Raw genomic sequence first — 21646 nt, 5'->3', positions numbered from 1 at the left:
AATGGCACAGCACACAGACCAAGGGATTGAAATCCCCCATAAGTCTCATTGCATGGACTCACTGGCCTATTTGAATATGCCTTCCTGTATGGTGTTTACATCAGGCAGCAAAAAGCGCAACACAACCAGGACTACAGCACTGACCATGGAAAAATAAAAATGAATAGACATATTTTCTTTTGGGACTTTAGCATCATGTCTGTGGGCATTGGTACCAGGCAGAGGATGTTTGTTCTTGCTTGTCAACTTACTGAGCTGCAATTCCTTTGGCTATGTGCAGCACAGTGTCCAAGAGGTGGAATATCTGCTTGAGAAATGGAGAAACCTGCCAGCCAGCAACTAGCATAAGGCAGCTGGGAAAACACCACTGCTCACAAGAATCTGGACAACAACAACTATAAATTCTGCTCCAAATATCTATTACTTCTCCTTTCTCAACTACCTCAAAAACATCTCCTCCCAGTAAACATTTTGCATCTTAGGTGGATAAATTGTGTGACTCAAAGGATCAGTTACATGCCACTGAAATGCCCCTCAGGCTGAAGACTTGTTTTGTGTCCCTCTCCTTAACACAAATACAATATAAATACCTCCAGAATTAAGTGTTCACTAATTATCACAAAGGCATAATTTAATTTTGAACTGCTCCTGCCACACACCAATTTGCATGTTTGGCACTTGCATTTTGATGTCACTGATTCTTTAGTTTTATTTTATGTCAGAAATAATAACTTTCAATGAAAAAACTCTGACAGTAAAACACATGGCTTCATTACCAGCCACTTCAGTGCAGAAACATAAATGGTTACCATCTCAGAGTGATGGGCTTCATGAATGTACGCTGCATTATCAGCTGAAAGGAATTAAGAGAAGGAGCTGTCCCACCAGTCAAATGGAATAAACAAAACCCTGCCACACCAATTTGAGATAAGCACAAAGAAATAAAAGAAGAACCAGAGGGTCTGCAATCATATGACCGGTCTTAACTACTTAATATATGTACACTTTCCCAAACCAAAAACCTAATAAACATACTGTGCCACACCACAGACATTTCCCTTCAAGGAGGAGGAAGTAGCCACCACCACTGCCTGCTCCCTTTGGCAGCTCAGTCTGTCATTGGCATCTCAGCTTAGCACTCTGTTCACAAGGGCAGAGCTTTGATGGTTCCTGAAAGCCAACAGAGCTCCAGCAAACACAAATCTGCAGCCCACAGAAAGACAGACAAGTCTTACATACATCAAATATATTTTAAAGAGACAATAGATAAAAACAAAGCTCTACTTTAGGATTTGTCAGCTCTGGACTTCTTCAAAGCTATACAACATGCAATGTCCACACAAGGACCAGTGACTTCTTGTGTATCACTGAGAGCCACAAACTGTGGGTATCTCAGTCATTCAGCCTTCTGTCAATGCTTGAGTGTCAGCTTTTCCTGCCTGAACTGAGAGGCAACCCCTGGGTGTTCCTAATCCTCCAAGCCCCAACCTCCCCAGCATTCCTGGGGGCAACTTACACGGCCTTGTAGACATCCCCTCTCTGTGACCATGACAAGGGCAGAGCAGAGGGTGCTCGTGGCAGTCTTGCTCAGGGAGCATTGGCTACCATGCCACAAATCAACATAACCCTCAATTTATTTAAAGGGGGGGGCGGGGGGGGAGGCGCAGGCAGAAAAATCTTGAAAGGCTTCTTCTTTCCTTCCAATTTTTCCCATCTTCTACCTCAGTTCTGGCTGGATTCCCCCTTCCCCCTGTCCTCAGCTAGCACTGCCAGGCTCAGTCCTCCTCACCCTAGCCCCCCCTCCCCAAGGACAAGCAAAGTTATTACAATAATGAATTAGCCAGGCTGCTTACTGCTGCCAGTGGCGAAGGCAATTATCCCACTCCACGTCCCCAGCCACCGCTCAGCTCCCTCATAAAGAGAGGCTTTTGGGGCCGCTTTGTGCTTTGATTGGAAATGAAGAGATTGCTAATTAGGGAACCCCTGCTGGGATCGGGCTGGCAGGAACAATGGTGAAACGGACGGAGCACGCGTCCATTTAGAGCGGGGGGGTTTGGGGGGGGGGGGGGAGAAGAGAGAAATGTGAGCCCCTCTGTAATGTAGTGCATCCTCTACTCACACCATTAACAACAGGGCAGACAACTTTATAGAGATTTTCACCTTTTAAAGTATGCTAATTTGTTTATAGAAAGCAATAATTTGGTGTGTGTTTGCAGGTCAAAGCTTGTAGTTTTTGTGTACAGTTTGCATTGACGCATGCGTGCATACATACACTCTTGAAGAAAACGCCTCTGGAAACAGCTGTGGGTATCTACACAGCTGACCATATCTCTCTTGTTATTCACTGGGCAGCAGGCATCAATCCTGCTTTAACAGGGAAAGATGCTCAGAAAAGCCTGTTGATTAGTATTAACATAGAATTTTAATGCCTGAATTCACAAATCACCAAAGTTGAAAATGACTTACCAAATTAGTCAGTTCACCTGAGGCTTGCCCAGGAATCGCTTCCACTGCTTTGCCCAAGAGCTTTAACTGACAAGTGGACCTCCGGGAGGAGAAAATTTCACCATTAACATAATGTTTTCTTAGGCTCATCCTGAAATTTCTTCTTAATTCAATTGCTCTAAATATCCATGGAGGGTCATAGGAGCTAAATTCACCTTTCTCATTTGACAAACTGTGCACCAAAAAATTAGAAAATACCTCCCTCACAATGTAAAAGCACACCTCAACAACTTCACAGAACTGCAGCAACAGCCCTTATACACATATTATGCCATGGTGCTGGGATCTAGTGACTTTTAACTCTTGTCAAAGTAAAAAGTACCTTCCCCAACATGTCAACATGCAAATCTCACCATTTATAAAATACAGCCTATCAACAAAAGCAAATGTCTCAGCTTTTTGTGCAAAGTTGATAGAAAGCAGTTGGAACCTATCCTGCATGACTTGGTTAACTAAGTAATTGTATCAGGGGAGCATACAAATACTATTTGCATAATATTAAAACTGAAAATACAGTTTTCAACCATATATTTGACTCACCATGCAAAAAATTTGCATACTGTTGATTAGTGCAATGTACAAACTATACACTGAGTGATTTATGTAAGGTAAAGCAAATTTCAAATTTCAAGACTGAATTTACATATCAGAATTCCTTTGCAGATACTGAAGCATTTGAATATACAACTAATATTCCCTGAAATATTTTCAGTAAAGCACAAGTCTTAATAGAAAGTGATCACTAAAGGCAGAAACACAGCTGAACTGAAAATGACTTTCAAATTCACAGACTGTTTGTCCCCGCTGTTTGCTCACCTCTAGTGTTTACATCCTTCAAACAGTTGTAGGTAGCTTTCACGTTCCCTTCTTAGTCATCACTTAGCCAAGCTTCACATATTTAGTTCTTTTGATCTTCCCTCATAAAAACAATCCCTCCAGCTCTGTTATCATTTCTGTTGTTCTTCTCTTACTACCTTCCAAGTTTCCTCTGCATTTTTTGCTGCCAGTGCCCAGAGCTGAACCAGATCTCACCAGCACACGCCCTCACTGTGTCCTGGTGTCCTGCCTGCACACAACACAATCCAATCTCATACAAAGGCCAACATCTGCAGCCTGCCCACTCTGCTCCCTTGGCCTGGCATGCTACATTGCCAACACAGATGAGACTTGTCTGTCACTACCATTCCCCCAGACTCTCCCATTCATCTTTCACCTGTGTTCCATTTACCTGATGGAAGTATTTCCCCTCATGTAGGTATACAGTCAGAAAGTAAAGCCCTGTGCTGAAACCATGCTTAGGGTTGTTTTAGGTTGCTGACAACCCTGTAGTTACCTACTGCATGTATAAAACCTGACCACTCAAAAGAAAGGAAACATCTACCTAGTGATGCCAGAAGCCAAACTGTAATGTGGTGTACAGTGGCAAAGCTCATTTGCTTTCACTGCAGCTGTACCAGTTTACAGCAGCTGAGAAGCTATTTCCATAAGTCTTGGATTGTCCATATCACAATCACACTCAGAGAAAGTACAAAGAAGGGTATATTTCACTGCAGCAGCTGTTACTCTGATGTATGAAGCCTCTTTACCTTGATTTCACAAGCAAAGCATTTACATTTGAAGGATACAGGTATACTGAATGTACAAGCAATTCAACATACCTACTAACTGGTTCAGGAATTCTTTGGCAAAGCACTTGCCATTGCACTCTTGATAATAAAATTCTTATTTAACAAAAGAGGAATAAAACTCATGATAAAATTATGGATGGACACCTGTATATGAGACTGATGAATGGGCCTCTTTACTAGTCCACTCACAGGGTCTGATTTTGACTAGCCTAAATATCCGAGCAAAGGGGGATGAAAGAAAGTGGCCTTCTCATGGCATTATAGCAGGCAGGGCAGGGAGACATATTGGAAGAAATAATCAAATGTTCTAAAATCCAGAAAGACAGAAGAAAGCTCATTCTCTCTTAGACTGGTTCTACTGTGCCCTTAGTAACATCATGCTACTGGTTCTGTCCTCATGTAAAACTCACTTTCTTTCAGAGCCAAATTTCCTTGAGGTAACTGTGTTCTTAATATTCATTCCTGTGTAAAGCCAGGAAAGTACGAACATAAAACACCCAAACCAGGATTTCTTCCCCAAATTCTTCCTGAAACAACTCAACCACATTCTGCCACACAGAGTATGGGCAAAAGGCTTTTGGAGTGTATTGAATTTCTTTCTCTAGTGGATTTAAGTGTAAGATTTTTTATTTTAAATTACCAATAAATCACATCTCTTCCTGCCCTCTGCAGAAGCATAGATTTTCCCTTAATTTGACACAAATGTGTGTTACATTCACAGAGCATAAAACTGCAATGTTCCTGCCTATATGTTTGCTTTAGGAGTTTAACTTTCACAAATTCAACGGTAGAAAAACAAAGTCCCTCTACATAAGCTCTTTAATGCAGCTCTGTTGCAGAAAGCAGAGATCCTACTGTCCTTCTCCACTGAGCTACATTTGTCCTGCCTCCTCCCTTGTGTCAACACATGTGTTGCACAGCCCAGATTGAGGGTCTAGTCTGGGTTAAAAATTAATAAAGGTTAGCTTAATTCAAACCAACCACATTCAGGATTACTGTAAGTCCATCTGAACACAAATAACTGTACATGGCATATGACATGCAGAAGTTGTGAAAGTTGTGAAACCATTAGCAATGTCAAAGGGCTTCTTAAAAGCTTTCACATATGGGGTATTTTTCTTTGAAAATGTCCCCATTTGTATAGATAAATGATGACATGGTTGAGACAGAATGAGATTGAAAGACATAAGTTACTGAACTGAAAAGCATGGTGCTGTCAAACTAATACCTGCTTGAAACAAAACCTATCCAATGACAGATCTGAGAAGCATAATAAATTTAATTCCAAGAATAGGCTAAGGGTTGACCTGATCTAATTGTAAGTGGGGGAAAATTTAATCGTGGAAAGTTCTTTAATCTAGCTTTAAAAGAACATAAGACAAAATTATTCTTGGTATCTGAAACGAGACAAATTTCACTTAGCTGTAAAGACATTTTTAAACAGCCAGAACCAGCCATTGGGACTACTTGTCATGAGGCATGCTGATTTTTCTATTGCAATGTCCCTAAATCAAGCTTGTATGTCCCTCTAGAAGATGTTGATGTTGAGAAACTGCCCAGATAAGTGCAGGAGTTACTAGGTGAATTTCAGATTTTACTGCTGTTAGGCCTAAAACATGAATAGTATGGGTCTGCCTTAAAATCTGTTGAGAGTCCTTGTGGTTCTTTAAGAGTTGTAGAAAACAAGACAAGTGTTCAAAGGCAGCATTTGCTTTGCTGAAGCTGTTCACTAAGTGTTTGAGCTGTTTGTCCAGTACTTGTTTGTTCCAAATAAGCTTCAATTGATACAAGCCATACATGGTTTTCATAAGGCAATTTCTTATACATTACAGTATTCCTGCTATGAAAAACTACACATTTCTGCCAGAGGACATATGCTTTATCTACCAGAAAGTATAAAGCATATTCAAAGAATATGTAAAGGCTAATGGCAAATGCTGTGCAGTGCAGTGCACAAATCTTGAAAAGTGGTCACTTAAATTTGTCCATGTGTTGAATTCAATAATCTTTGGATTGGTTAGAGGTGAGGAAAATGAGATTTATTTTTTTTAAAATCTCTTTTACTGTCCTGAAATTTAGTTCAAGCTTCACAGAGCAAGCCAATGAAAACAAATAATATAAATTCATCACATCATGGCTACAAAAGGGTAAAGAGAGCTGCTTGTCAATCAGTCAAGCCCAACATGTTTGCCTTGCTATTGAGGTTTGCCTACACTACACACTACTCATTTTCAGTGTGCGTGCACTGAAGACAAGCTGTGAACTCTGCTGTAACACATGCTTATAAACAAGAGAGGAAAAACTGTTCTTCCAGTTTCTCCCATATTCTGGCTAACTAAACATGGCCTTATTTTTAACAGATAAAACAAATCCATCATTTCATTCATCATCTTTCATAGTATTGGGGAAAGCACTGTTCTGTTCTTCTCCATTACATATTCATTTAGTACTTTATTGCCCACTGAAGGCTCCTCAAAGGCACATACCATTATTCTGCAACTCCCTCTGATTTGCATCATTGCAAGCTGTGCTCAAAAACTGATCACCTGTTCTCTCTGCAACATCTCTCAAATATCAGCCTTGCTTTCCTACTACAACTTAATGCCCCTTGGCTCTCAGCAAAGAAAAGCTATATTGCCTTTTCTCTAAAGGGATCACACCAGCCTTTTTGTCTTTCTGGATTCTGTCCTTCCGTAAGGATGACCCAGGACAAATTATGTTCATCTCATCAGAAAAGGCAAAGAACTTATAAAAATACTTCTTACATTTATTAAATATTTTTTAGAGTTTTCTTTACTCTGAAATGAAACCATTAAATACTCTGTCTGAATTCAGTGAGGTATCTTTTGAAATCACTTTCTGAAACAACACATTGTAGGAGCAAAAGTCCTTGATGATATTGTTAATTTTTAGGAAGCCCAAGTAATACTTAATCATCTGAAAAGATACACTAGCGCAGCTTGGGCAAAGAGAAGACAGCAGCCATCAAAGTAATTTGTGGTCTCAGTTTCAAGTACCTGATTGAAGAAGCAGTCCCTGAATTCTGGCAGATACAGAATTCCCTTATGGAGCTCCAGGATGCACCCATGAGGGCTGCAGCAAGGCTGGCCCAGACCACAGGTGCAGGACTTGCCAGGTGGCAGTCTCTTGAAAAGGTTGTCTGGGCTGGAGAGAGAATGTTCTCCTACACACAAAGAACTGCTACCCTTGACTGGCCTTGAAGACAGGTTTAAAACAGAGAGAGGAGTCACTAAACTCAAAGAATAAAACATTCTTAATAGAACCACAATAAAGATTATACAGCAGTTCAAGAGACTGGTGCAAGGTTGTAGCAAGGGGCAAAAAACGACCCCATAGAGTCTACTGGAAGGCAAAGAGCATTTAGAGATAGGGCTTAAATCAAAAAAAGTATTGAAGAGTGCAAACAGTGAGGAAGGAACTGGGCAACATGAGAGAGAACTAGGGAGAGGAAAAAAATTAGGATATCATTTAAACTGTATAACTATGAAAATTTCTCTTGTAGTAGAAGGAATTTACCTCCACAGCTGTCACCCCAGAAAGTGAACAGGGGTGGAAGAAAACTATGCAAGCAAAGCAAATCAAAGAGAACAAAAAGAATGGAATAACCCAAGAAGCATTTCCACCTCTGACTGTTGTGATCTCACAGCCTGGAATATTTGGTAAACTTAGGAGATTTGTAGCTACTATAACAAAACATACATAGAAAACAGAGGACCAATGCCTCCCCACCAAATCCGTGGTATGTTACTGTTAAGAAACAGTTTTCCATGCTCAGAAGAGGTTATAGGCTTCCCCTTTAAGGGAGATTTAAGTATGGGACTATTTTTTCTTCCCTAATGATAGGAAAAGGAAGTGAAGGAGGTCAGAGTCCTGTAGATCTCTATGCACTCCCTATGGTCCAGTTTAGGAGACTTAAAAGGATTCAGATTAACTGGGGTGGCTTTGTTGATTACACACAGAGAGGAAAATGACCCCATGTGGTAAGTGTTTCCAGGACAGCTGCTCCGTTGGTGAAACACTGCTGCATTCCAGAAATAAACTCCTACAGTCAAATTAGCAGCTCGAGTCCTCTCCACAGAAATGTGCCTTTACTGAAGTTGCAGCATTTCCCAGACAAATGGGAAACCAGCAGCATAAATTCCTGCTTAGCTCTGCTTTTAAATAGAAAACGATACAAAAAGATGTTTGTACAATATCAAATCATTCTTCACAGTCACATAATTGCCTCACGTTATTGATGGGCTCAAAACAAAAAAATTAGGAAATTTGGAATATTTCTGGCTGGTTTGGAGAACTAAACCTAGCACAGTTCCCTAACACTTCAGGCCTGTCACAAGTTTTCCAGGTCTGAGGGCTTATCAAGACTTCAGCATAAAAAATTTTGGGTTGATTCCCATGCACATCAATAACCACCAGAGCAAAGTACTGAAAAATGCAAAAGATTAAAATCTACATGTGATGCAGGCTAGGAAGCACTGCTGCCTCTTTGCTGGCCTCTTCTAGCTCCCAAAAAGCAATGCACAGCTGTCCTCTCACCACAGAGGTGAATTCTGGCCCATGAAAGTAAATGTGTTCAGAAGCCCCAAGGCATTTAATGTTTTACTGAAGACATACAGCAGCAAAACTACATAAGACCACATGAGCTTCCAAGTTTACACAGGTTTACAATTACAAATTTACAGATGGCAGCACTGGTAAAGGCCCAAGAAATCCTGGGGAAAAAAAAAATTTAAAAATTCCAAAACACCAAGCCACAGTTTTCAGGAGATGAGAGGAAACATCTTCAGTACTCTGGGCTCAGAGGACAGGTGTTGTACAAGAAGCATGCTTCACCATATAACCACTGAGTGGAAGATGTTGGTGATCCTTCCTCTTTCTCACACAGTACTCTCATCTTAAAAGCAAAGTATCTTCTTCTTGTCCAGTTTCCTCCTCTGTCAGGTAAAACCTGGGAAGGTCTTCTCATGTGCTGCACTGCAGAAAGAAGGTATGGGGGGCACATCACTCTCTCTCTCACTCACAGATGGGAAGTTGAAGCCAGAAGCCATTGACAAGGCTGCAAGGAACAAGTACCCGCAAGACAAAGGCCCTGTTGGCTGCTCTAATGTAGTGACCATTTGCTTCAAGAAACCTTTGCCAGTTGATGATACAGCAATCCAAATGTCCTCTGCCTCAACACGTCACCAAGCCAAAACCCATCAGCAGATCTCAGCCTTACAGAGAAAAGGACGTGATAAATCGAAACAAACTCCCAGCTGCTGCATAATGTGGTCTTAAACATAAATACCTGAAAGGTCCTCTAACCCACTGCCTCTTTCCCTTTGGGCCTAACTTCTTCCCTGAAAATGTTACCTCAAGAACCATGCAGTCAGTGGGAAGGAACACAGTACCATACAGAAAGGGTAAATTCAGGAAGAATCGTTTCTGCTTAGCTCAGTCTTGCTCCACGGCTGCAATCTTCTCTTCACTGTTATTTTCAAATTGGCATAGCTTTTCTATCCTAGGGATTTTAGCAGCTTTAGAAACATACCTATAGCAGGAGAAAAACATTCAGGGTAAGCAAGATTGGATATCCCAAAATATAGATTCTACATGTCTGTAACATAGTAGCATGTAAACAAGTAACTGCAAAAAGTGACAACACTGAATCCAGTTGCAAGAAAAGTTATTAGCAGAGCTACATCAAGTCAAGTTATAATGTCACTTAGCCCCATATTCTAACTCTGATATCAAACACTAACATGTGCTCAGGGAAAGACTGTAAGAAAATTTTCCCCCACTCTTAATCTTGTTGGACCTTTGCAGACCTCATAAATCAGTATGTTGGCAGCCTGTGGCTTAGACAATTCCATCTAGACCATAACATGTACTCGCCACTAATGAGTCCACATGTCCTATAAATGCCTTTATGGGGATATCTTTTTTAATCCATCCATAACTTTGTCATTAAATGACACAGAAAAGAACCCAAGACTAATTTTAATTTAATACAGTATTTAATTTGTTTTATTTAAAGCATTTCTTTTTGGAAAAAAAATGATGACTACCTCATTGAAAAAGTAAGGAAAAGACACATGTATGTAAAGGTACTGAGAACATGTAGCAGAGCTCTCTTCTTAGCTAAAAAAGTGGAGGTGCTAATTTTGACAAGCAAAGAATTAGACAAGGAAAAGACAGGAAAACATAGGCCTATGCTCTTTTTGGTATCTTTTTGTTAAGTCCTTATCAAGCAAAGCCACCTGTACTCCCAAGAAGCCACACTTTCAGCAATACATTGCCACAAATTCCAATCTCAGTTGCCCTCATCTTTCCTCTAGCCACAGACCTCACGACTGACTCTACCCCTACTAGTCTCTTGTTTTGAATCAAATTGGAAGCTCTTTCAGACAGAAGCTGTCTTATGGCTAAATGCAGCAGCCCCAGCTGTAGGGAATGTGACATGATACAAACAACAGGAGCAAAACAGAAGCAACATCCAAAGCTGCCAGTAGAACTCGTCACTATAGTCTGAGAGCTAGTTAAGAAGTAGAACAGTCACAGCATGAGATTTATTAAGTAGTAGATAATAATTTCACATTACATAACACATGATGTTGCATACTATATTAAATTCATTATTGTGAGCCTCGAATGTTCAGCTACTGATCAAGTCCCAAAATAAACATAATTATATATTCTATTATGCATTAGTGGTTATTAATACCATCTTTTTTTTTTCTTTTTAAGAATATAGCTGGCATTGCTTTTTAGTTGTTCCCTGAAACCTTGTGGTATAGACACTTTTCTTCTTTAAAAAAAAACCTGCAATTTTTCTCATCATCTTGTTTCACATGGTCGAGATGTAAAGTCAAACATCAAGTGCTGCAATAAAGTTGTTGGCAACATCAAAGAGGATGAAGTATAGAAATTATATGTAGGGTAATTAAATGGCTCTGTATTTTATTTGCATATCTCTATATATAAGCTGGCCTGACTCAACATAGCAGCAATTCACAATAGCTTTTTCGGCCCTTCTAGCTTTGTGCAAGATTTTGCAACACACTCCAAATGGTCCCAAGATTTCTTGGTCTTCTGACCTTGCTATGGGAAGCTGCAGAGACCTGCCTGAGATTCCCAAAAGCACAACACATCCAAAAAGAGAAATGATGCAAAGCATGTTGAAGTAGTATGCAGAGACAAAAAGAGATAGGGAGCATCATGAGCAGTCTGCTCATTTATTTCTACAGGTGAAAGTCCAAAACTTGTCGTTATCAGCAGTGGTCCAGCAAACAGTGTGAACCAAGCCCAGTTCATCAGCTGCTTGCAACTGAGGCCTCAAGGCAACAGTGTAAGGGCTTCCCCAGCCCACTGTGCTACACGGACTACTGAGAGCCCAGACACCATCAAGGCCTCCACTTCTCACAGGCCCGTGGTTGCAGAAGTGCCCAACAGGTGCTCAGAGCTAACATTCTGCAGTGCTGTGCTCCATGTACAAATTTCATGCATGCACAGGGGTGGTGTAGCTGAGTGACAAAAAGCACTGCTCCTCCAGCAGCCCCTGCAGCAGGTGGGTGCTTCTTCTTCTGCCACCCTGAGGCCAGGAAGAATTACCTGATTTCTCAGGGCAAGTTTGGTGCTTCGGTGCAAAGGAAGTCGGATGTCTCATCATCCACCTCCCATCAGCCCACACAAGTGAGCTGGCTTCTGGCTAGGAGTTGGCATTGGGGTCACAGGATAAAAGCACTTGGACCTCCCTGGTTCAACTTACAAGCAAGACAAGCTGAGTGGCAACTGTCAATTGACCGGAAAGGTGAAGGGAAGGAAAAGGATGGGAGAGATAGATATCCTGTGACATGACAGTCTGAGACTTTGTAGAATCACAGAAAAGTTTGGGATGGAAGGGACCTTAAAGACTATCTAGTCCAACCAGTGCTTCAGACCAAGATGCTGCCAGCAAAGTCTCAGTATGGCAATTCACAAGCTAACATTTGCAGTCAATCTCCATTAAGCACTATAAAATACAAACATATTCTGAGCTACCTCTGCTCAATCACCTCTCCCTGGGAGCAGACAGACAAGTGGCAAACTCAACATGTCTGGCATGGCTTTTTTTCTGGAATGAGTTAGTAACAGTGCAGCTTCTCCTTTGCATTATCCTAGGTAAACAGAGGTTGTTGCTGGCACAAAGTGGCTCAAAGTGGCAGGAACAGCATTATCACTTCAGTGCTGTTTCCTGAAGGATCAATAAGCCAAGACAATCAATTCTTCTGGCTAGTCCTTATTCCCCAGGAGAAGCTGTGACTCTCATCCCCCTTCATTTAACTCTTCACAAACATAGCAGCAGCCCCATTAATTCTGTCCTCCTTAAACACACATTTCCCAAACCCATGTGCCAGGAGAGATTACAGAGCTAGAACTGCTGTATCCAGGGCAACAGGGTATTACCAAGAGGTATGGCCCATCACCTCAGCACAGTCGTAACATTATATACGTTTGGAGCACATGGAGACATCCTCACATCTGATTTCTTTGTACAGGACAGAGGGCCCAAAGAACCTGTATCTCTCTATCTCCAACTACTTCTCTGTGCAGGGAGTATAAGACAGTCCCAGAGCACCAGCTGACACACAAAGGGCTGCAGAGGCAGTAGATGGCATGGACAGTCATTACAGAAAGTCACAAGAGTAGAGCCTATTTAGAGACACACAAAAGTGAGGTTCAATCCTCTGTCACAAAAAGAGAGTAAGAAGGATGGGATGAAAGCTCAGGAAGAATGGAAGAATCGTGTGATTATCTGCAATGTGAAAAAGGGAATAGAGATTACAGGAGGCAAAACAGGACTGTACTCAAAGCCTGCAGTAACACGAAGAGTTTTCCTGGGATCAGGCAATTCTCCATAGACAATCGAGAATGGAGAAGCAGGGACCCACTTAAGAGATGGGCAAAACACATCTCATCAGTGAAGAGGCTCACCTTGAACTGAACAGGGAGCCTGCCAGAGCTAGAAGTGAAGAACAGCAGTGATACAAACAGCTTGGTCTAAAGACTGGCATGAATGTGCTTAAAGCTGTACACAGCAATTTCCACCTAAAAAAGCAGTGGGACTTGAGATAGGCTCCTCAAATGTCTTTCTGAGCGAGGATTCTGAGAGAGGATGCTGATGCAAGTAATCTCTTCCTAGCCAGTGGTGCACTCAGAAAATCCTTGTCTCCCTCTCCCATGCAAAGATAGCATTCACCAATATTTATAACTTGAGTGTTGCCACACTTTCAGTGCTACAGATCGTAGATCAAAAAAAAATATGACTGAGAAAATCCTGTTCACATGAGCTCTTCACCAATCTACTTGAGTTCACATCATCAACAGGGAAAGGTTGAAACCCCTGTAGCAGGCCATGGGGACATGATGCAACAGAAAATAATTTCTTATTTAAAGGGAAGAAGCAGAAAAATCTGCCAGTGATAATAACTGCAATTTTAAAATGTCCAGGACGCCTGCGGGGGGAAAAAAGGGTCTAAGGATGAATAAAAAAGCAAACAAAAAGAAAGGTAAGCCTGGTGGCAGACATACTCTCTTCTCACCCAGAAAGTTACCCTCTAGGTTCTGTGAGCTTTAGGGGGATGTTGATTAAATGCCTATTTTAGTACACAGCTACCAGTCATTTGCTCAGGCCTACACAAAGAGGTGATCACAGAAGACTGGGGGAAGAACTTGTGGAGTTTGCTGATCCAGCAAACACAATTATGAAGAAAAAGAGAATCCATTCTGAGCACAGCGTGAAACTCTTGTGAGCAGGATCATTCGCATCTCACATGGTTGAGGGAAAGGAAAGGGCAGCAACTCCTTAATGAATAAAAATAGCCACTTATGCTTCCTTCTGGTATATGCTGGGCATATGCTCTCCAGGATCCAAACAGCAAGACTCAGTTGCAAGATTTATCCCTCCAGAAAAAATAATTTCCCCTAAAGGTGCAGCACTTTTTCTAGAGATTTGCAAGTGTGCTGAGACTTTAAAACAGTTGTTACTTTGAAGACGGCATGTCAACTTAGATATGTGCTTTAAAGTTTTAGAATTGCAGTATTTCCTTCCTTGGAATTCCTATGCTACTATATTTGTTAAAGTACTTGTAGCATGCAGGAACATGGTAGCTTTCTTGGGAAAGTAGAAGAACACTTTTCAGCTTCCCAGTTCTTTGTAAACTGTATGTATGCCAGGCAAAGCTTCACTGAAATGCAGCCACCTTCAGGGTAAACAAGTCATTCATAAGATTCAGCATAGCACTGGAAAGGACAAAAAGAGGAGAAATAATTGTATTTTGCCTGAAAGGTCAGCAGGGGAAATCTAAGTATAAACTGCTAATCTAAGTATAAACTGGCCACAGCAGAATAGTGCAGGAGAGGAAAAGGCTGAGGCAAAAATATAGGAAACTGTGATGGGAAAGAGAAGGCAGGAAAAAAAAATGTTACACAGTTTTCAGCTCAGCCACAGAAAGCTTGTGTTTCAAAGTGATCTGCTGTAGATTCCAGTGATTAGAGGGTAACACTATTAATATGTATCTCAAATGCATATAATAAAGTACACTCTAGCTGATGGTGCTCCTCAGCAGGTCCAGGCACAGAGCACAGAGAAAGGGGCCTCAGGCATTCACATCAGGTCGCAGTTTTAAATAATTTTTAAACTAGGGCAAGGTGCCAAATCTTACCTCAAGGTGCTACATCCAGATAGACATGTCAGCAAAAATGCCAAGTTTGGGGCATACAGGATGACCATTGATTCACATGGTTCCAGATGAAACAGTGACTTACTTTTTTTAGCCAGAGCTTACCACTTTTGAATAAACCTGGAGCTTCATCTCAGCCGGGGTCACTACGACTAAACTCAGACCTAGTATATAGGACAACACCACTGAATGTTACACGAGAATTAAGCTAGTCTTCTATTTGCTTGTTATGCCAGAATCAGAAAACCTTATTGGTGGCTAGTATGAAATGTATTTAAAAAACTGCAACCAAACAAACCAAGACCCCTACCAAACAACAACAACAAATAAAATGAAGGGGGTCAACTCTTGTTCCCAGTACATACCCTCTTGTTTTCAACTATGCACCTATGTCAGTGATTCACAGTTTTTCCCATGGGCAAATCAGCCACTTGGGATTTATAGAAGATTGTTCTTTGTAGATCTTGGAGTTATTTTGATGGCAGCCAGATATCATTTTACAAACAGGGAAACTGAGGAATACAGATATATGACTTGGCCATGTGTCAGAAAACAACAGGTTTCTATCCCCATTCCTTTCCAGGATCTCTTTTCAGAAGAGTAGCACAGTCTTGATTTTGTGCAGTTCACCTGCTGCAGACAAATTTTCTAAGTCCCAGCTCAGAGCAAAAAAAGCTTACTGCTGGCTAGTTCACAACACACCAAGTCTTAGCAACAACACAGAGGTCCTGGGCTTGCTGCAGGCAGGAAGGCCTGCTCTTTTTCAGCAACAGAAAGGTCTTCTCAAGCTGCCCACGCATATATGATGAACTCATTGCAAAAGCAATCAGGCACTAATTTGGTCAATCATTCCTGTCACAGCAAATACAGTTCTTCAACTAGATTATTCGATGCAAGACTCCAGCAAAATTGAGGGACAGAAAAATGCCTCAAAAGGTACCAGTCTACAGAACAGAAGTAGGATGATTTAGATATTGACACATCCATACTTTATATTTTTTTCGTTTTTAAAGAAAAGGTGACCCAAGAGTTAAGTAGAAACAAAACCAAAAAGCATTAAAAAATTAAATTGTGTCTTCCAGGCATTAATAATAAAAAGGTAACCCACCCTCCAATCCTTCTCATTTAGAAGAGTATTTATTCGGAGTTTCTGTTAGGCGGCTGCATGCATGCACTGCATGCATCCTGCTTCACTGAAGAAGAGCCTTTTTGAAGCATCACTTGACTTTGTTTTAAATATCTTGCTACAGTTTCCATTTTAGCTCGTGGGATGATTATTTTCTCTCTAACTGAAGTTATACAGCAGTTGAAAATGCTGATGGCTTAACTGGTTTCCTTTTTTTTTTTTTTTTTTTTTCCCTCTCCACAGCAGCCCTGAGGGGTTTTAACTCTTTCTTGCAGCACTGAAATCCTGCTTTTGGAGTTCAATGTTTAACTCGCGCTGGGAGACTCATAAATATTCGGAGTCACTCTCTCCCTCTCTGTTTGATTAGGAAATGAGCCTTTAACTCAATGTAATCCCCAAGCCATTAACAAAAAAGCCCTCAACAGCTCCACTATTAGAATTTCACTCCTAGCCCACAGAGGATTGAATTAGATTAACATAACTACCCACAATCTGAGTTTATTTTCTGTGCCAGATAGAAATGTGTCTTCAGGAAAGGAAAAGAAGAGAGCTGGAGAGCAAGCACAGCATAATGAAATGTAAAAATAGATGAGAAAAATAGATGGACAGATGTACAGGTAAAGTGATAAAAAAGGTAAGAGAGAGACAGCTACACAGTCTTTAATAACTGGCTGCTGGCTTTGGGGGGTTTATGCAGAAGGCCCCTCAAAACACAGAATTGTTTCAGGAAGTGTATTTTTATCCTGCTTGTGTTTACTTCATATTCTCAGGGATTTACTGTGAGACACCTGAGCATGCTGTACTCCAGACACCTGTGCAGCAGATTTGGCACAGGTTTTATTTATAATTCCCAAGAGATGTCATACTCAGCAATGAAAGGAGAGGCATGGAAAAGAGAATCTGCATGTCAATCATTACTTTGCAGTCAAATAAACAAATAAACTGGGATGAAACAAAATATATTTGTTGGGTTTTTTAAGGAATAAAAAGAAATCATGCAATAGCATATGTACAGTAAGACAGTTTGGAGGCTGATAGGTGCTTAGTCCACAAAATGTGAATCATTAGTGAAGCAGAAACTAAATAACAAACACTTTCTACTACATAATGCATTGGTGTTCCCTTTAACCACAGGTAACTCCTTACCTCCAAATAAAAGCAGTATGAGAAAGCATTGATGATTATGCCACAGGACAGTAGGTGCTTGGTTATTTTTTCTCCAAAGCAGTAATAAAAAGATATGGCAGGTAACAGGGAAAAATATTCACATGTGTTTGAAAGAGAAGGATAAAGCCCAGCAATTATGTGGACACAACTACAGAAATGTCCAAACAAATTCTTAAGACTGAATTTTGTATAGCTTTGTTCTTGGAAGACTTCTTTGGGGATGCTCAGATTTCTGTGAAAATGTATGGTAAATGGGGGGGGCGGGTTGCAGTTATTTCCAAGCATAGTCATGCTAATATTGGTTCTGTGTATGGAAGAAAATAATTATTTATCTTTTTTTTCAGCAATGTCTCTTGATTTTTAATTTTTAGTGGGACCTCAGACCAGCTATATGATAGATTCTTTGTTAGTTCCAGAGTCAGCAATTTTAGTCCTTTAATGCTTTTCAGAAAAATCTGCTCTCCTTTTATTACAAAATAACATTTCATTATCACAGAGAAGCAATAAATGTAATATCATGATAAAACAAACAGAAAAGGACTTAAATCATTTAAATACATCCATTTTTAAGTAAAACAAAAAGCTTTAATAATCAAAATGAAGCTTCATATGATGACAACGATCACAGTTTTGTTTTATTTGTGAGAAAAAAAGGTTCATAATAGGTAATTTGTTCTAATGATATTTTGGGCATTATTTGGGCACATTAATTCACCTGGCTTATCCATATTCTCCTAAAAGCCATCCTTATATCAAAATTCTAGCTGAAAGATGGAGTATTCATATCAATGGCTAAAAACTTAGAAAGCATTAATATGTAGACAATATTTTTTACTCCTAGTACTTAAGCTAAATGCTCTAAGTATTATAAAACACACATTGAAGAAATGCAAAACAAAGAACTAAAGAAGAAGCCTATTTGTCACCCTTCTACAGTCAATCCAACAAATTCATCTATCAGGCATTTTTCAGAACCTGATGTTTTAACGGTGAGGCAGCTGTGGTACTATTACTCTGTTTTTATTTGACACTTTTTCCTCCAAATTATTTTAAGTTTTGCTGCATTTAATTTATTTTTACCCTCAAAAATGGTAAATTGTGGGGGAAGAAAGTTTTCTAGAGCATATATTTAGTGAGAAATTTATGCTAAAAAACTTGACATACCACAGTTAAAATTGTAATATTAAGGTTTTGGGGAGTAGATATAACAAGGTTATTTTCCTATACTTAGAAATTAATATTAACCCTAAATTGCATAAAATGATGTAACACAAACCTCTGGAGCAAAAATATGAAACAAGAAAAACCCCTTTATATTTTGACAAAAATATTATACTAAAAGCTATTAAAAAAATTCAGAGTCATTATTTTTCTCCCTCTCTTCATATTTATACTAAAAGCTATTAATAAAAAACAATTTCTGACTAATTATTGTTCTCCCTCTTTTCATATTTCTGTTAATAAAAATAATCCAAAAACATATCATTGTTCAAACATTTTACATCTTGGCTGCTTTAAAGCAAACATCTCGTTGGTGATGAGAGAGTAAGTTCCTTCTTTGATTATCACTGTGCCAACTTTGCAAAGACTTGCACCCCTCTTTTGTCATTGAAGATACTTCAGTTGCTTTGGGACTTTTAAAATTAAAGAAATATCAACTGCTCAATGATAAATGCCTTTAGTAAAAGCAAAATTTCATTGCATGTGTCTGATAAAAGATTTGATATGCAGCTGTGGGGGTATTGGGTTTTGGGTTTTTAATAGAGAGAAGGTTTTCACTTGGTTCTTCTAAGACAGGACTGCTAAAGTTTCCAGGTTTGCCTTTACCAGCATGGGATAAATAGCACCTGTCCTTGGTAAGCCCTTAAGCAGAGTTACGTTATACATTGACCTTTTTGGAATGCCAGCAAACCTGACTGTTTCTATTCCCAAAACAAAACTGTTCCACTCAAACTTTTATTTACTTATTTCCAGAGGAAAAAGCCACACTTAAATAGAGAAACTGCCCGATTTCTACGAAGTTCTGAACCAACTCCCCTGCTTGTGGGTCGCACTGACCTTCCTTTGACAGAGTGAAAATCGAAAAAATTATTACCTTTAACTATACCAAGATGTTGCCATAATTTTTAGACCAGATAAAAGGATTTGTGCAGAACAATGCTTGGATTAAAAAAAAAAAAAAAAAAAAAAAAGAAACAAAACACAAGCCCATAAACGCAATAAAAGCTAGAAGTTCGCTACTTACATGCTGCAGGCTGAGAGATGAGGTTCGAGGCTGGAGTAGAATTTCCCTTGCCCTCAGGTGTTTCTAATTGCTGATTAAATATCTTTTGGTTCTGCCTGCACCAGCCGACAGTCCCCTCTGCGTCTCTGCCTCTCTTTGTGACTAGGACACAGTACTCTGAGTCCCAACCTATAAATAGATCCCAGCTCTGTGATTGATATAACAGGCAGCTGACAAAAAAAAAAAAAAAAAAAAAAAGAAAAGGAAAAAAAAAAGAAAAGAAATAACCAGGTCTTAAGCAAGGCAGCAAAAGCTGGGCTTTTAACTCTGCACTGTGCCCAGGGTGGAGTCCCCCACAGTCACCCGTGGGCATCAGAAAGAGAAAGTGCAAGGCAATTACTTTCCCAGCAGCATTACAGCAACTTGAGGCATGTAAAGTGAATGAACAAAATTCACTGCACAAAGAAGGAGAGGCAAAACACAACTAGCAGACTGCATCCAACTCTTTTGCAATTTAACAAAAATAAATGCCATTTTCAAAACAAGCTGGGAATTCTGACAGAACGAGAGAGGAGTTCAGAGTTGAGCTCTGGGGGTTGGTCCAGGCATGCTTGTATTTCTGCTGCAGAATAAACTAGTGGGTAGGTTGGCAATTTAACAGCTCGGCAGTCTACTAAGGGTCTCTGCCCACAAACACTATTTGATGAGGCTGTTCCTGCAAACAAAACTGAGGGCAGTGATGGTACCTCCCTATTGACTCAGCAGAAGTTACTTCGCTCTCAAGGACCTGAACCCTCATTTCTGCTTAAGTCCTTGGCTGCCACGAGATAGTGATGAGTTACAGATATCAGCAAAGCTCTCTTACAGAGGCTGAGCTGGGAGCCCACCATCTGGAGAGTGACTGGAGAGAACACATCACAAATGCTTCTGGTCTGGTCCTCATTACCTGGATTTTCCTATATTTAGTCCCTACAGATTCTCCAGTTAGAGACACAGTCAGGCAAGGCCAGTAACCTTTCCAGCAGGCAGCTGTTTCTCCAAGCCTTTGCCAGCTCCTAGATACTCGTGATCTCCAGTAGAACCTTAGTGACTAGGGAGCTTCATAGCAAACGGCATGGAAAGCAAGACAGCTAATGATGAAAACCAGTGGAAGAGTGGGGAAGAAGAGGGAGAATAGTAGGCAGGGAGAGGCAAAACAGCTTTCATGACACTGCTGTCTTAGGCAACATCTCCTACAATCAACCCTAGCATCACGCTCACTTCTGCTGAAAAAAGTATGAGTGCGGGGAGGGTACCAGACCCACCAGCCTTCTTTTCAAAATATTGCTAGGCTTGCTTTAGCTGAGATGGTAAAGAAATGCTAAACTCACAAAGAGCAGGATAAAATCCTCAGGCACCAAGCTATGCTGAACTCCATGGTTCTTTGGCTCAGTGGCTAGCAGTACCTGAACTATTTAAGCTAGTTTAGGCATGTCTACACCACACTGCAGCTGCTGCTGTTACTGGAGTAAAGAAAGTTAGCTAAACAAGAGCAGCTATCCCAAATCAAAGCAAGGACCCACCACATCGGAGTCAAGGTCTCATTCAATTTCAGCTATTGATTATTTAGGAAGACACAGTAATTTCCTCTTTTTTGGCCAAATCCTATTACACGCTTAATTCACCTTGTGTCAGTGTCCTTTGTGTCTAAGCTGTAGGATTAAGTTAAGGAGTTTTACTAAAAAAAGCTGGTTTTGCTGGAGAGGGGTCTGATGAAGCACTGGGCAAAGACTCATGACCATCAGTCATTTTCTTCAGTTGAGCTACTGTCCTGTGTGAAGTCTGGCTTGTCACTTTACCACAGCTGCATATCCCTCAGCTTTAAAAAAACAGAGATAACAATACTTAACACTGTGCTTTAAAGCACTTTGATATCTACAGATGAAGACCTACAAATGAAGGGGAGTGGAGGGGAAGTATCTGACAGGCTGAGCTCCAGCATGGAAACACACCCTCAGTTGCCTACTGGATTCTGGTCCTTAACCTAGTTGAATCAGATCTCAGATCAAAAATTACCTGATAAACAAAGAAAAAAAAATATTTTTGCTCTCTCATCTGGGCTGGCTAGTACAAGATGTTTAGGGGCTTTAATAGAGCTGTAAAACCTTTTACAATACCCATTGCCATCAGAAGGAATTTTAGACACTCAGTACAGAGAATAATCAGGCTAAGGCACAGCAGATGAAGGCAGATCAAGGTCCCAAAACCAAAATCCAAAAGTCACTTTTGAAAAACT

General features: G+C 40.3%; 1 protein-coding gene across 2 annotated transcripts in view; it reads right to left on the bottom strand.

Moving 5' to 3' along the window:
* Window positions 1-19518, bottom strand: part of ESRRB (estrogen related receptor beta) — a 122108-nt gene extending 102590 nt beyond the window's left edge. The window contains exon 1 of one of the 2 annotated variants that reach the window (XM_005520242.3): window positions 19393-19518. In XM_005520242.3, the coding sequence (XP_005520299.2) occupies window positions 19393-19394 (2 nt within the window). In that variant the 5' untranslated portion in view covers window positions 19395-19518. The remainder of the gene's footprint in view (window positions 1-19392) is intronic. The other variant, XM_088058193.1, reaches the window with a different exon arrangement.
* Window positions 19519-21646: the final 2128 nt, after the last annotated feature.

The sequence above is a fragment of the Pseudopodoces humilis genome, chromosome 7, assembly GCF_049639895.1.
Source record: "Pseudopodoces humilis isolate 2021_Gansu_Grassland_sample_001 chromosome 7, ASM4963989v1, whole genome shotgun sequence".
NCBI lineage: Eukaryota > Metazoa > Chordata > Aves > Passeriformes > Paridae > Pseudopodoces > Pseudopodoces humilis.
Note: the sequence above shows the minus strand (reverse complement) of the source record. Positions and strands in the feature narration are given on the sequence as shown.